The sequence below is a fragment of the Homarus americanus genome, unplaced genomic scaffold (assembly GCF_018991925.1).
Source record: "Homarus americanus isolate GMGI-L3 unplaced genomic scaffold, GMGI_Hamer_2.0 scaffold24694, whole genome shotgun sequence".
NCBI classification, from domain to species: domain Eukaryota; kingdom Metazoa; phylum Arthropoda; class Malacostraca; order Decapoda; family Nephropidae; genus Homarus; species Homarus americanus.
The window spans coordinates 6326255-6342334 of record NW_024732780.1 but is presented as its reverse complement, the minus strand read 5'-3'; the positions used below and the strand labels follow the sequence as shown (position 1 = coordinate 6342334).

General features: G+C 39.6%; 1 protein-coding gene across 1 annotated transcript in view; it reads left to right on the top strand.

Moving 5' to 3' along the window:
• LOC121869000 overlaps positions 1-16080 on the top strand; it is a 76201-nt gene that overhangs the window by 25194 nt on the left and 34927 nt on the right. Inside the window, exons 2-4 of the mRNA XM_042370063.1 lie at positions 167-281; positions 623-736; positions 13983-14287. Of these exons, the coding sequence (XP_042225997.1) occupies positions 167-281; positions 623-736; positions 13983-14287 (534 nt within the window). The remainder of the gene's footprint in view (positions 1-166; positions 282-622; positions 737-13982; positions 14288-16080) is intronic.

Below are 16080 nucleotides of genomic sequence, written 5' to 3'. Positions count from 1 at the left end.
TGGTAAGGTAGTTTTATGATTCTGTATTTTATGATCTATATAATTTTTTACATTATTATTTAGTAGGAAACCCTTTTTAGCGAATGTTGTCACCGTTACAATGCCTCATGTACTACATGTATACTGTACTATAATTTTCTCATATAATTTTTGTTGTCATTTACAGCAATTCAGAACCATCACTACCACCAGAATCCATTGTCTTCAATACTCTGGAGTTGCTCTCCCTCTACACTGTCATGATGGTGAAGCGATTCTCCAGGAACCTCCAGCTCCGAAATGTGAGTAAACCACAAAATCAAGACTTTTCATGACTATGATTGGCTGGATATGTTAATCTGATTTGAGTTCAAATATTAATATGATTGGGTAGAACTGTTAGTTTTGGTAAAAGTGTTAATCTGATTGGTTATAATAGTGCTAATATGATAACTGAATTTTCTGAAATAATTATAATTGTCTAAATTTGAGGAAATTTGTCTTTTTGTGTAGGAGGTGAAACATAAGTTATGAAAAATTGCCACAAGAAGGCAATATCACAATATCTACGCTGTGTATCAAAATCTAGACTTAAAAATATTCATGAGCACCTTAGATAACTCTCACATTTTTTGTATTTCAGAATTATCTCCCGCAGTTCATGAAAACGATAGAGAGTAATTTGTCTCGGCTGAAGGTCGACAAGCACTGGTATTTTGCCACTGTCAGAGATCAAGTTCGTCTGTGTCACAATCAGGTACTGTATGTCGAGAGTATTTGGTGGGGAGGAGTGTGTTGTGTTTCTCTCCAGTTCCTACTAATAGTGTCTAGTGTTTTTATTCTTGCCTCATCACTGAACCTATTTCATATTCTTGGCATGATGGACCAGACCGTGACTACTTGTATACTGTGACACTGAGTGAAGCGGGCCTCTGGTGATTGAGAATACAGTACAGTATTAGCAAAGTTCTGTGTAGAGGCAAGTTGAGATGGCTTGGGGATGTGGAGAGAATGGATGAAACCAATTGGGTCTAGAGGTGCACGAGCCTAGACTTGGAGGGTAGGTAGAGCCAGGGGTGGGCCAGGAATATCATGGGGAGAGGTTTTAAGAAGTAATATGAGTTCGGAACCTGACAAGAGAGAGACTGCCAAACATGGAGAGCTGCTGTCAGGTAATTGTAGCTAACTCACAGAAGCGTGAAAAATAGCTGCAAAACATTGATGGTGATGATGATGACTGACATCCTATTTTGAGTAGTATACTGTATACAGTATTTTTGAAAGGAAAATACCATTATCATATATATGTGTGTGTGTGTGTGTGTACAGTATATACAGTATAGTACATGTTCATAATGCAGTAAACCCTCGAAAGTCCGGGCAATTATAGGGAAAAAAGTCTGGATTTGCTGTTTGTCCGGACTTTAGCCATTTTTTTTGGGGGGGTGGGGGTTCTGGGGGCCATTGTGCACTAAGCAACCACTCATTAGCCCTATTGATGACCCTTAAATTCAGTACAGGTTGACAATCCCTTATCCGAAATCCTTGGGGCCAGGTGCATTTCAGAATGGTTTTTTTTTTTTAATGTGCATAGCCCACCTGGGCATAGATCACTGACCCACATCAGGCTCAGAGCGAAAATGTATAAGTAATAATAACGGTAATAATAATAATTATTCATAGTAAATAAAAATTTTAATAAAAATACACCAAAATAAAATAATAATGATAACAATAATAATAATAATAATTATAATAATAATAATAATAATAATAAAATGTATTATCTCCAATGATATTAATAAATTGTATTGTTAATTTGCACAATATCGTTACTGATTCAATAAAACAAATTCAGAAACATTAATTAAAAGCTGAGAAAGTATGAACAGTAAATAAGGCTTATATTCTTATAAAGTAATGACGATATAGCCACGCGCGAGACAAAGACTTACATATGCGATCTCTTTTACCATTATCGCGGCTACTTATTGTTCCACGATAACATTAAATAACATTACTTAAAACAACCATATTAATTTGCTGTTACAACCATGGTCTTATTTTCTAAGTTTTATATGTAGAACCAGTCAGTCACTGGTTTTGTAATCAATGAACACATGCTGTGTCATTTTCAGTGTTTAATATTCCCCATTTTTAATTACATTCAGTAATGTTTAGCATGATTGGCGCATGTCGCCTGCACGCTGGCGGCTGTTCAACTCGGCGAAACTTGAATTTCTCGGTGTGATTGAACAACCCGCCAACGCAGACGACATGCATAATCATGTAAAACAGCTGCCATTTTATGTACAAAAGATTCATTACGTTAACATTGAATGTCTAGCTGAATTAATGTTTATAAAAATGAGCATAATTAATATATATATATATATATATATATATATATATATATATATATATATATATATATATATATATATATATCAAAAAACTTTATATATATATATATATATATATATATATATATATATATATATATATATATATATATCTGTCTATATATATATATATATATCTATATACATCTACATACACACTATATATATATATATATATATATATATATATATATATATATATATATATATATATATATATATATATATATATATATATATATATATATATATATATATATATATATATATATATATATATATATATATATATATATATATATATATATATATATATATATATATATATATATATATATATATATATATATATATATATATATATGTTTTCAGTTTTGTTTTGTTTTCGGAATTTAGGATACCGGGTAAAGGGTTGTCAACCCATATTATTATAATGCAAAAATGTCACTTGTGTTTTATTTTCCTTATGTACTTTAAAGTCAAATTACAACAGTAGAAGCTCTAAAAATCCGGACTGCTTTGGGGATTGGGTCGGTCCGGATCTTTGATTTTCCGGATTCTACAGTACTTTAAAAATTCAAATTTAAGGAGCAATAAAGAAGAGATGGAACAGGTATTTAGTTAGTTTATTTATTAGCAAATATAGCATGCTTCATTTATCAAAAATCCAGCAGTTTGTGGAAGAAAAAAAGCTGTGATTTCTAGAATTTTATTTCTTTGCCTTTATATCATAAATTGTAGACTTTCCAATGTCAGATATGTTTCCATTAGAACAGTATTGTCAGCACCACGCTCAGGTTTCAATTATTTCAAATTTGTCACCAATTTCAACGTTCTTCTTTTCTTCACACAACGGGTTTATCTAATTTTAGGAGCCATTATTATGGGCTTGTACAGTACTCTGTAATGGAAAGAGTAGAATCTGTAAAATTACACGCTGTCGCTATGCTCTGATTGTTGTTTAAAGTGAAGCACCGCATGGTCGCTTGTTGTCACTGTGCAGCTGTAGACTCACGCACACATGTCAACAAAAGCTAACTAAAAAAAACAGTTTTTGAAAGGTCCGATTCTTTCGCGGCCCGGATTTCTGGCATCCGGATTTTGACTTCTTTACTGTTTGTACTACATTGAACTTCCAGTTATCTGGTATCCAGGCAACCGCAGATTCAGCTGACAGGCACGGAATGAAATAATAATGATAATACTTCAGTACGCTTCTCCAAAATCAGCTAGATAGTATTGTAAGTTTGAATAGCGCATTAACAGGGATGAGTTGCCAAGATGGCTGCTATGATAAACATTAAAACCGATACATAGCATATATAAAATATAATGGCGATATTTTGAAAAATTAAAAATAGTCTTTCCACACCAATCATATAATTCTTCTATCGATTACCAAATGTTCGTGGATACATATAATCTTTCAATAACCCATTTTTATATTTAGTAATCTCAAATTTGTATTTACCTATCACAAGGAAAAAATGGAGTAGTCGCTTGAGGATGAATGCAAACAAACACAGGTGTTTGTAGGTTACTGTAATATTTATCTGACCATTACAATTAGAGTAGCTTCCTGTAAACTAAAATCAGTTTCATATCAAAATATTATTATTCCACTTGAGGTAGAAAGTTTTCTTTTACTGTTACTTGTTCTCGCAAAGGTTTCATTAGTTGTGGACACTAAATGACCTCTCGTTTTGTAGGAGTTGTATAGTTTTGGTGGTAATCTCTTTGGAGGTATATTTTGGCTGGTTTGAAATCTCTGTAGAGAGGCTTTGACAGAGCACCTCTATATGCCATTATCACAGCCCATTGGGATACATCAATCTGTCTTTGGTGATAATAACGGTGGCAAAAATGTTACCAATAACACAACAGAATCACTTTCAGGTGTAAAAATCCTATCTATGGATGGCCTTGTCCACTGATCCTGACGGCCTTTTACCTTTTGGGGAAGTGGATCACTGATGAGTCAGTCTTCCAAGATAGTACATACAGTAGTTTGATTTGTTAGAACACAATATTTCCATGGCATCTGCAGCTACAGTTGCTGCTTATACTGGTAGGGTATGGTAAAGAACAGTGTATGGTAGTTTTGTAATGTGAAAAGGTGAAGATAGCTATTGAAAACTTAAACAGAGCTTTTACAGATCATTCAATCGGTCTGTAGGAGGTAAACAAAACGACGATTAAAGGAAATAAATAGTCTGCAATAGAGACTATTTTAGGTGACTTTAATTTCAACTCAGTTACTTAGAACTACAGGAAAAGTAAAGATAGATCTGGCAAGATACCAGAGCCCTTCCAAGATAAAATTAACACACACACACAGGACTTGGCAGATTATGGAAAACAAAACTTATTGGGTGATTTATTCCTTCCTCAGGTAGGTACTACTAGTTCGGCGTAAGGGAACTTAGGTAATTGTTACTATCATATAATCTATCTAGACTAATTATTTGCATGGGTTGAAAATGGCAACTAATTCAATTCCAGAAGTGTGTTTAGTAATTGTACTATAATATTATATTAGAAGGAAAATTGGGGAATTTTGAAGTTACAGAATGTAAGGGCAGCTACTATGTTAATTGTACCTTTGTTATTTAAGTAAAAAGTATTGTTACATTGGCAAATTATTACTTAGTAGAAGTAAAAGTCTGCTGACTTCAGATGATCCACACAGCACTGATGTGGGAGGATGGTGGGCGTGAGCACCCACTATCCTCGCCTTTGGTTGTCATATTGTTTCACATAACTGTGTAGTATTTTTTTACTGCAGGTACTCAATTGAAGTAAAGTATCTTATTCATAAAGCACTACACTGAAATAAAAAGTAAGAATTTTTTGTCTCAAATAAATAAATCCACAGTAAATTAAAAAAAATAAAGCAGCTACTCCTCAATTTTACTTAATCTACCCGACCATTTAATTACTCCGACATACGACTGCCTCTAGTCGCACTAAAAATTTTGTCAAATTACTTTATTTTCTAGTTCCAATGTCAGTGATTGCGCTTGTGTACTGACAAAATTTTCGTTTGTAATTTCATTTTAAAACACAAGCAAGCTTGCAAGTGAGAGTTTTGTGGTGCTGAGAAGAAAAAGAGACACCCATTTAGATTTTCAGTTATTTAAGCATTTTCTGACTTAGGACCATTTTGACTTGCAACTTGGATTTGGGTCCCTAACCCTGTCGTAGTCAGGAGCAGCTGTAGTTAACTAAAGATAATAATTATAAGACGCATAGCATTACTCGACATCTCCAAAGCATTTGACAGGGTATGGCACAAGTCTTGCTATCTAACTTCCCGCTTTTTGGTTTCTTCCTCCCCACTTTTGTTTTCTCATCTCTAGCTTCTTTGAGAACTGATCCATGGCAAAGTTGTTGTCGAGGGTCTTGATCTTCGGCTTTTTTTCACCAGTATAGTGTGTCCTGTTGTGATCTGTTCTTTCACCCACTCTTCCTACTTTTATCAATGATTTACTTCACACCCTCAACTAATTTTCATCCATTCTTACGCTGGGATGATCTTCACTTCACGCTTTCTCCACATTTCCTCCTAACTCGAACTAGATCCACATTTCAAGAACTGATATCATTATTTATCAATGCGAGGATCTGTGCAGCATCTCTGAATGGGAGGTACAAATTTGCTGTTCAATAGTAATAAAACCCAAGTATTTACCAATTACACTCTGTAAATTAGACGATCTCCCACCAATTACATTTCAGGACGCTATCATCCTCCCAAATTCTGAAATAAATATGTTAGTCTCACCATTTCTCCAATATGTCCCGAAATCACTATCGCTAATATAGCTGTGCTGCCTCCGAAGTTGGGAATGTGTACAGATGCTGCAGTTATTTAATTATGAGCAAAGTTGTTCCGGGCAAGGTGCATAAGGGATCTTATTCGTCCTAACTTGGAGTACTGCTCTGGTTATCTCGGGTGGCTCTTTCTGTTCAACTGTTAGATAAGGGATCAAAAGCATTGCCTTATTAACTCTCTCCTCCTTAGTCAACAATCTTTCCCTTTCTTCGCCGCACGTTGCTTCACTTCTTCTTTACAGGTACTTTAGAACGGCAATGCTCGTGGATTTGCATCCTGTGTACCGCCGGCGTAGGCTGGGTTCGCAACACCTTGCTCAAGGGAAATAATTACTTTTATATCGGGTCACACGAGAATAACCCAAGAGTAGACTCCTTCCTCACACAGCCAAATTGTGGAATGCTTTGCCTTCTTTCTGTGTTTCCATGTTTTACAATCTGTCCTTCACTTTAAAAGCTGGTTTTCCGGCATCTTCGCGGGTGTAGATTAACACAGTACAGTAACCTTTTTTCTATTTTCAATTTTTCTGTTCTTGTTTTTGTCCCCAGTCTCCGCTGTGGGTCAGTTTGACCCAGTTCGGTGGGCTAATAAATCAAAAAAAATAAATAAAAACACGTATTTGCAAATCATTCTATTGGAGATCAATAAATAACTGAGTCTCAAATTATGGCTGCCCAATCAGATCTTTTAGGCCAAAAATATACACAGCGTGATCTACTGAAAGAGAATACGCTCAGCCGCCTTTTCTCCCTACAATCCATCACAGGATGGTGAATGGACTGAAAATATATCCAAACCAACATTATGATTACTTTCTTCCTTATCCACATAAGTATCATCAATATGCACTTATGGTTCCAGACAAATGTTGCCTCCCTCACATTAGGTTAGGATACAACCTGTCTGCAGTATCTGAGGTGATGACCTGCACTTCTTCCCAACTCTGTAACTGTCCCAACACTAACACTGTCACTACTGTATTGCCTTGACTGTCCCAATCACAGAACTTCCTACCTCAGGAGAGAGTCACTAACCACTATAGGTCACCACCTACTTATATTTATTAATTTAGAGTTAATTTAATTCACCCACGCTTTGCGGGTGCTAACCTTTGTCCTTAATCAACAATATTGTCTCATATCACAGTCATAGTGTTTCTAAGTAGACACGCAGTATCAGTGTATCATTACTTGACCACATGGTCTTGTGACTAGGGTTGTTGCCCCTCAGTGTAATAAATTAATTAAATAATAAATAATAAGTCTAGCAAATGCATTTAAGCAAGACTACAAGCAGCAGATGCAGGTAGTGGGGTGTTCAGCTTGAGAGATAAGTCACATAATGTTGTAGCCCACCTCAGTAGCTCCATTTCATCCCCTGGGCATGCAAAGTAGCTATATCAAGCTTCCCTTCAGTCGAGGAGTTTGTGGATGATTCTTGCCTCCCTAGTGACTGGAGTCTGACTAAGACCCAACATGAACTGGTTCTCTAATTGGGGGTGGTGACTGGTGACGCCACTTTTCTATTCTATTTTATAAGTGGCTGAATTTTTCGCACTAATGCAACATCTGGTGAGTACTTTTTGGGTGTGTGGCTTAGTAATGAAATATTTGGGCTATAATTTTAATTACACTCAGTCTCACACACATGTATAGACACAGGGTTTATAATTATCTAAGATGGAATTATGTAAAAGCATTTTAGAATCACAGTCTTTGAAATTAATTTCTAAGGTACAGGCACAGGTAAGGCGTAAAAAAGCAACTGATTTGCCTAATGGAAGACCAAGCGTCCTGATGGAAGGTGGGGGGAGAAGAGAGGGATAAGAGGGTGAAAATAGGCAGAGGTGGGCGGTCAAGGTGCTAATGACACAGGAAGATCAAGGAAAGTCTGCAGTTATGGCCACTGCCAATTGACCACCTCACAGAGACCTCCAGGTATGTGACCTGGTGTCTCCCCACTGCACTTCTCCACCCACACATCTCTTTTACATTTGGTTAATAACAACTAATTTATTAAAAAGAAAATATCATTAGTTTGCATGTAACGAAAGTGACCATTTTTGTTTTTTCAGTTGTATTGGAGTAAAAGTATTTGAAAACAATACTTAAGTAGTTAGTAAAACTTTGTAGTAATTTTGAACCCCCAGGCACAAATAAGTTTTTTAAGTTTTCCCTGTCTGAAGATCACAATTTCCTTTTGAGGCTCCCAGGCAGGCAAGGCAAGACATCGCACATTGATATATTTTTTGTTTCTTATCACTTCCTAAATTTGTTTTAATTGGTACAAACCATATACTGTATATCTTATTCTGTAACTGATTGTTTAAAAGCATAAGTGAGCGCCAAGCGGGTAATACTGTATAGCTATTTTTCATCACTTCTAATAAAAAGGAGAGAGAAAAAATACACCAATATGTTCACAACCTCCTAACTCAAAATTGTCTGAGCCAACTTTTTAACCCTTACGCACCGGGCTAGGGTGCCGTAACCCCCCCACCCCGGGTAAATCAAGAAAAATCAACTTTTCCTAAAACAATTCTTAATTTTTTAACCCTTAAGCCCCGAGTAAGGGTGCTGCTGGCACTATTCCCCCCCCAACCCCCAGGATAAATCACAAAATATCTACCTTTAGAAAAAAAAGTAGCAGGAATTGGCGGACGTTTTGGAACGTCACCCGGGGCCTAAGGGTTAAATAATAAAGCAATCAGAAAGAAGTAAAAAACAAAACTATATATTGACCCTCTAGAAACTTCCCTGTGGCCACAGTGGCGAGGGAGATAAGGGGACAGTGTTGTTTGACGGCGAGCGCTCGCGGTCACTATGCACTTAGAGGCCATTTTAATAATAATAATAATAAACAGTTTATTAATAGAGTTGCAGACGGTGGCTGAAAATATACAAACTTACATGTGATTTAAACATATGATTTGCATTCAATACATTTACAGGGCTGTACAGTACATAAATAAGGGTTGTGTGCGAGTGTGCGCACGTGTGTGTTCGCACACGGTGGTGAAATGCGTCTAGAGTGGCAGCATTATGTTAGTGTTAAGGTGCAAGCACTGCTTGCTCCCTCTCGCTTTCAGCTGCCGCCGTTTGCTAGCCCTCGTGGCGAACAGGGAAGTAAACTTGCATAAGTCTTTCCCTGCCAGTACACAGCCTCCTCACCATCAAGACTCCTGCTGTGCCTCCTTGTGGCAACACATGGTAACTGGGTGCCTCGTGGGTCCAGGCTAGACCATTAGGGGATCTCGGAGTAGCAGTGGGCCCCAGATGGACGGTGCATGGCCCACTGGCATGTGGACACATTCTGATGCCTGCTAACCACTGCCCCGCTGCCTTGCGGATTAACCTTGGCAGGTATAAGGCTACGGGTGTAAACCCCGAACAAAGAATCTGAGGGTGGAGCCCCACATCAGGCAGACATGCTTGCAGAGCTCCAACAAGACCCCAATGGCGGTGAAGGCGGTAGAGCTGACCACCATGGGAACCGGCAGACGAAGGCAATGCCTGATGGTCAGGCTATTAAGGCGAAACCCAACAAACTGGGCTGTCAGCAGTCAATTGCAACTCTTCCTCTCCCCAGTCGTTGCAGCACTTGCACCACTTGATCAGGAAAAGGGAGAGCCAAGATGTGTGGTTGCAGCCAGTCCTCCTGCCTCACCACATAAATCAACTCACACGCAGCCATCACCCTGCCCATCATACCTCTCATCATCACCAAACCCCTATACCCCCAAAAAACCGATGGCGACGGACGAGTGACAACGGGGACAGGCAGAGATGACTGCCAGGAGTCTCTAGTCACAACTCTGCACATGGGTGGTACAGATTAGATGGTCGTTTATGCACTGGGATCTAGGCAGCAGTGCAATCCGGTCCTGTCTGTGTGACTGAGCAGTCCTGTCGAGCAGCCACTCTGCCCACCCCACATGGGGAGGGGGCTAGAAAAAGTGGCCTAAACATAGCCTACCTAAAAACCCAACGTGACTGGGCAACTGCACCCAGTAAGGTCATCCTTATGCGGTCGAAAACACAATCAAAATCACAGATCCAAACAAAAGCAAACCATCAACCTCTTATGGTCGCTGCATGGAATGTCAGGACCCTTCTGGATACTGGCACAAATGTGCGTCCTGAAAGAAGAACTGCCCTTGTGGCAAAAGAGCTGGCTAGGCACAACATCGACATAGCAGCTGTCAGTGAGGCCCGTCTGCCAGATGAGGGCCAACTCACAGAACGGGGGTCTGGCTACACCTTCTGGAAGGGTAAGCCTGCTGCGGAGAGAAACTGCATTTATGGAGTTGACTTTGCCATCTGCCAATGCATCCTACACAGGCTAACTGAAATGCCCCATGACGCTTCGAGTTCCACTGAATCACTCACGTCAGACCTATTTCATCAGTGCATACGCCCTAACACTGGATGCATAGGATGACATCAAGGAGACATATTACGTTGACCCCGACAGAGTGCTAACCTCTATCCCCAGAGAAGACAAGGCTGTGCTCATTGGTGACTTCAATGCCAGAGTTGGTAGAGATGCTAACATTTGGCAGGGAACCATAGTGAGAAATGGACTAGGCAAATGTAATCCCAACGGCCTACTACTCCTCTGCAAGTGTGCTGCTCACAACCTCACTATCACCAATACCTTGTTTAGGTGGGCCGACAAATTCAAGGGTTCATGGCAACACCCACGATCCAAACACTGGCATATCATTGACTACATCATTGTCAGAGAAAAAGATCGCCGAGATGTCTTCATCACCCATGCCATGCGTGGCTCAGACCACTGTGACACTGATCATCGACTTGCCAGATCTAAGCTCTCACTTCACGTCGCCCCAAAATGACGAAGACAGCAAGCCTCCAGAAGAGGTTTTAATACTAAGCATCTGGAGGATCCAGCGGTAGCACATGCTTTCAGAGAGCAGCTCGAACATGAGCTTATAACAACCCAACAGCAAACAACGGGAATCTCAGTGCCGGATGGGATACTCTTAATACTGTTAAGACAAAAACCTGCAGAGAGACCCCCGGCCAGTTCAAAAGAATACACCAGGACTGGTTTGATTAAAATCACCCGGCAATCAAGGTACTCATCGATGAAAAACGTGCTGTTTTAACTGACTGGCAGAACAACCCTCAGTCTTGGACCAAAGCTGATACCTTCCGCAAGAAGAAAGCGGCAGCCCAGAGGGAACTTCACAATCTAAAGAATGACTGGCTTAAAAATAAAGCATGTGAAGCACAAAAACCTGCAGATCAGCACAAGATGCGAGAATTTTTCATTTCCACTAAAACATTCTATGGGCCAGTCAATGTGGGCAACCCCGCTCATCTGACGGTAACCATATAATTAAAGACGACGAAGGCCTCCTTCAGCGCTGGAAAGAGCACTGCCATTCACTGCTCAACCGAAACACCTATGTGGATGTTCTGATTACCCAGCAGGTTCCTCAGCATCTAGAGCTGACTCATCTCAGCTATCCTCCATCCCTGGATGAGGTAGCTACTGCCATTAAACAGATGGAAAATGACAAATCCTCAGGGCCTGATGGAATCCCAGCCGAGGTGTATAAAGCAGGAGGACCTCTGCTTACCAGCTGTCTCCACTCTCTCCTGGAGAATATACGGGAAAAGGAGGAAATCCCCCAAGCTCTTAAAGAAGCCTCCATTGTCAATATTTATAAGAATAAGGGAGACCGGTCAGACTGTGGCAACTACCGTGGGATCTCGCTGCTCCTAAACAGACTTCTTCCTGAGGCGGAAAACTTCCTCCCAGAATCTTAGTGTGGTTTTAGACCATCACATGGCACCCTTGACATGATCTTTGCTGCCTGCCAGATATAGGAAAAGTGCAGAGAACAGCGTCGTGACCTGTACATGGAATCATCGATCCAACCAAGGCCATCAACTCGGTCAACAGGAATGCCCTCTTCCCTCAGCCGTTTTGACTGCCCACCAAAATTCATAGCCGTTGTGAGGCAACTACACAATGGCATGAACGGCACCCAGTCTGCGTTCTTCCCCATCCAAGCGGGGGTTAAAAAGGGTGTGGACTGGCACCAACTTTCTTTTGCATCTTCTTGGCTGCCTTCCTTACTCGTGCCAGTGCCAATTTAGCCAGCGGGGTCAACATCAAGTACCGGGTAAAGGGGGGATCTTTTCAACATTAAACGACTTCAGCAGGAACAAAGGTGTCAGCTGCTTCCATTCCTGAACTTCAGTATGCAGACGACCTCACCCTTGTTGCTCACACTGAACATGACCTACAAGAGATCCTGAACACCTACGCAGACGCTTATGCACACTAGGGCGAGGTGAATAAACTTAAGACTCAGATTCTCTTTCAGCCTGCTCCTGGTTCGGCCACACCGCCACCATCCATCCAGCTTAACGGTATTACCTTCTCTAAAAATGTTGCCCACTTTTGGTATCTTGGCTCCCACCTGTCCACTACCGCAGACATCGATGAAGAGATTCAACATCGGATCAGATGTGCATCTCAAGCCTTGGGCGTACTCCAAAATCGTGTCTTCAGCTGTAGGGAGCTGAAATTATCTATGAAGTTGCACGTATATCAAGCAGTGGTCCTCCCCAACCTGCTATATGGCAGCGAGACATGGGTCACATATAGGAGGCACCTCAATGCACTTGAAAACTTTCACCAACGTAGTCTTCGTTCCATCCTCCGAGTTCGCTGGGAAGACGAGAACAAATGCCAGTATTCTTGCTGACACCAACTGTAGGAGTATCGAGGCTACCATTATCCATGAACAACTACGTTGGACTGGCCATGTTACCCGCATGGACGACAGTAGACTGCTAAAGCAGCTACTTTACAGTCACCTATCAAATAGTAAACGAACGCTGGTGGGCAACTGAAAAGGTATAAGAATAGTCTTAAGACAAACCTCAAAAAGTGCCAAACTCAACCCCCTCACCTGGGAGACGATTACTTAAAATCGTAATGCTTGGAGGAGCAGACAAGCGCCAACGTTGGAAAGACGCTGCGTCGCCCCTCCCGCACTAGATGTAGCCTTCCACACGTGCAACATATGTGAACGGCCCTACCGGTCCTGTATCGGCCTCTTTAGTCTCCTCAGAACTCATCAACGAAGGTGACATCCCTAATAACTCATATCATTGTATCATAGCTAGATGATCGTCATACTCGATTCCGAGTGACAGCAAAGTAGTAGTGTGTTGTGGAGTGTGCGTGTGCATTGTGTTGTGTGGGTGCGCCCACACATGTGTTTGCTCTTCCCAGGAGGATTATCATCACCATTCTTTGGCTGAATATGTGTTGATCTTATAGCTAACCAATCATAGTGCAGCATTATGGGCGAGTCCATTATAAGAGTGGGGGAATAAACTGTTCAGTCGTGGGTCCGAAGGAGGAAAGGGCTCAAAGGATTGCTTGTTGGCTGCAATTATAATGACCGTGCATGGCGGGAATTTCAAATTACAAATATTTAAGGGTTTGGACAAATGTTTCCTGCCCTGAAAGGGACTGGACCATCTGGAATCCGAACTTATGTGGTCTGGACTTTTGAGGGTTTACTGTAGTTGTTTTTCCTTAAGGTGCTTCTGTTCCTGTGGTTAATAAACATTGTCCATTTGGTCCTGGTTTCACTGCCAGATGATTTTTCAATTACTGTAATCAAAATTGATTCTATTTCATAATGAGCAACATCTATTTTACTTATTTTTCTTTTCTTTTGTATATTTATAGCAACTCTGTTTTGTTGATTTCAGTGGCAGTGCATTGATGATGACACAGATATTGGCATGATGCATTACAACACCCACCTGATCATAGTGGCCCTAAGATTGGGACTAGAGAATATGTGGGTGCCGGATGGATGTCTGCCACTCTTTGAAGACACTATAGTTGGGGAGCTGAAGAATCTGTATGAGTCTGGTAAACCGTCTTTTGCCCTCAAGCAGCTGAGTCAGGCTGATCCTATGTTTGAATTTCTGATGCATCATTCACCAAACTTGGAGAAACTTTTTATGCCGCTCAGTGATAACCAGTCCTTCCAGAACTGTGTTAAGTTTTCGTAAGTTTGTTATTGGTTTTTATTATACGGGTGTACCAGTAGGGGATAAAACTATTTGTGTGTGAGAAAACTAATCTTATATGCCAGTTTTCAACATAATTTCACCCAGTTGGTATAAATGGTACATATGGGCTAGTCATGTGTAGATGCCAAAGTGATAGTGTTGTGGTGAATTAAGTTGTCCATATGGTACAGGTACCAAACTATTTAACTGCCAAGGTTGGGACCTGAGGTGAACCGGTTTCCTGGATTTGGGATATCTCTGGTCCGGACGGTCAAATGCTAAAAAGTGTATTTTGTGTCAAATTTGAGAAGCACAAAATCCTTTGACAACAAAGGGGTTTTAAGATTTTTGCTATGCTAAATCCACATAAAATTCTGCACTCTCAGGTTCCAGCAACACGGTGGGGTTGACACCCGTGGTGCTGTTTGTTTAATTTTCAGGCGTGAGTAACATGACAAGCACGGCTCCTGGATGACTTGGTCAGTGATAAGAAAGATATGATAAATGACAAGAAAAACAATGCCTGGCAGGAATTACCAGTGAATATAACACTGCAGGAATGGGCCAGGTGTAAGTAAATGTTCGTGTTAATTATACAGGTTGACAACCCTTTATCAGAAATTCCGAAAACCGAAAGTTTTTTGTGGAGCATTTTTTTTTTTCGGGAACAGCCCGGGCACAGGTCACTGACCCACATCGAAGCCTGGGGGGCGAAAATGTAATAATAATAATAATTATAATAATAATTATAATAATAATAATAATAATAATAATAATTATTATTATTCATAGTAAATAAAATTTTTAATAAAAAGTACACAAAAATAAAATAAGAAAGATAACAATAATAATAATAATAATAATAACAATAATACTGTAATAATAAATTAATAATAATAAAGAAATACAAGAATGAAAAAAGATCAAAAGTAAGAAACGCGACCTAGACCTATAAATTATTATTATTATTATTATTATTATTATTATTATTATTATTATTATTATTATTATTATTATTATTATTATTATTATTATTATTATTATTATATTTTAGCCTCCAGGCCCCAATGTGGGTCAGTGTCCTGTGCCCGGGTGGGCTGTTCCCTGTTAAAAAAAAAAAATAAATAACCATTCTGAAATCCGAAAAATTCCGAAAACCGAAATGTATCTGGTCCCAAGGATTTCGGATAAGGGATTATCAACCTGTACTGTAGTGAAATTAAATTATTACATTCATATACTGTAGTTCCTTTGAGTTCCTGTAAACTGAGAAGCTATGTCAATCCTTAGACCCCTCTCATTCCTGATCCTGAGCCTAAAATTCTCATAGTACTGTACAGGGTGTCCAAAAAGTCTCTTAGATATTTTATTACTAGAAAACCAAAAGGGATATAGTAATACAGTTTGCTGCATCATATTCCCTAGTTAATCGAGGTTTTTTTACACGTGTGTGTGTGTGTGTGTTCTCTCTCTCCCCGACTTACGACGGGGTTGGGGACCCAAATCCAGGTCGTAAGTCGAAAATGCAAAAAATAATATAGAAATTCTAAAATGAAATACAGTACAGTAAAAGTAATCAATAATAAAGAATGGATACAGTGTTTCTGTGCACTTACCTTTAATGTAGTCAGCTGAATGCACACAGGGCCTCAGTAATTTTCTAATTAAACATGGAGACTACATTACTTGGATGAAGCAGAGGAGACAGGGCTGGGTGGGTCATCAAAGTCGCTTTCTTCAGACAGGTTAACATACAGGGGAAACTTGCTTGTTGAAAGTATTGGATCAT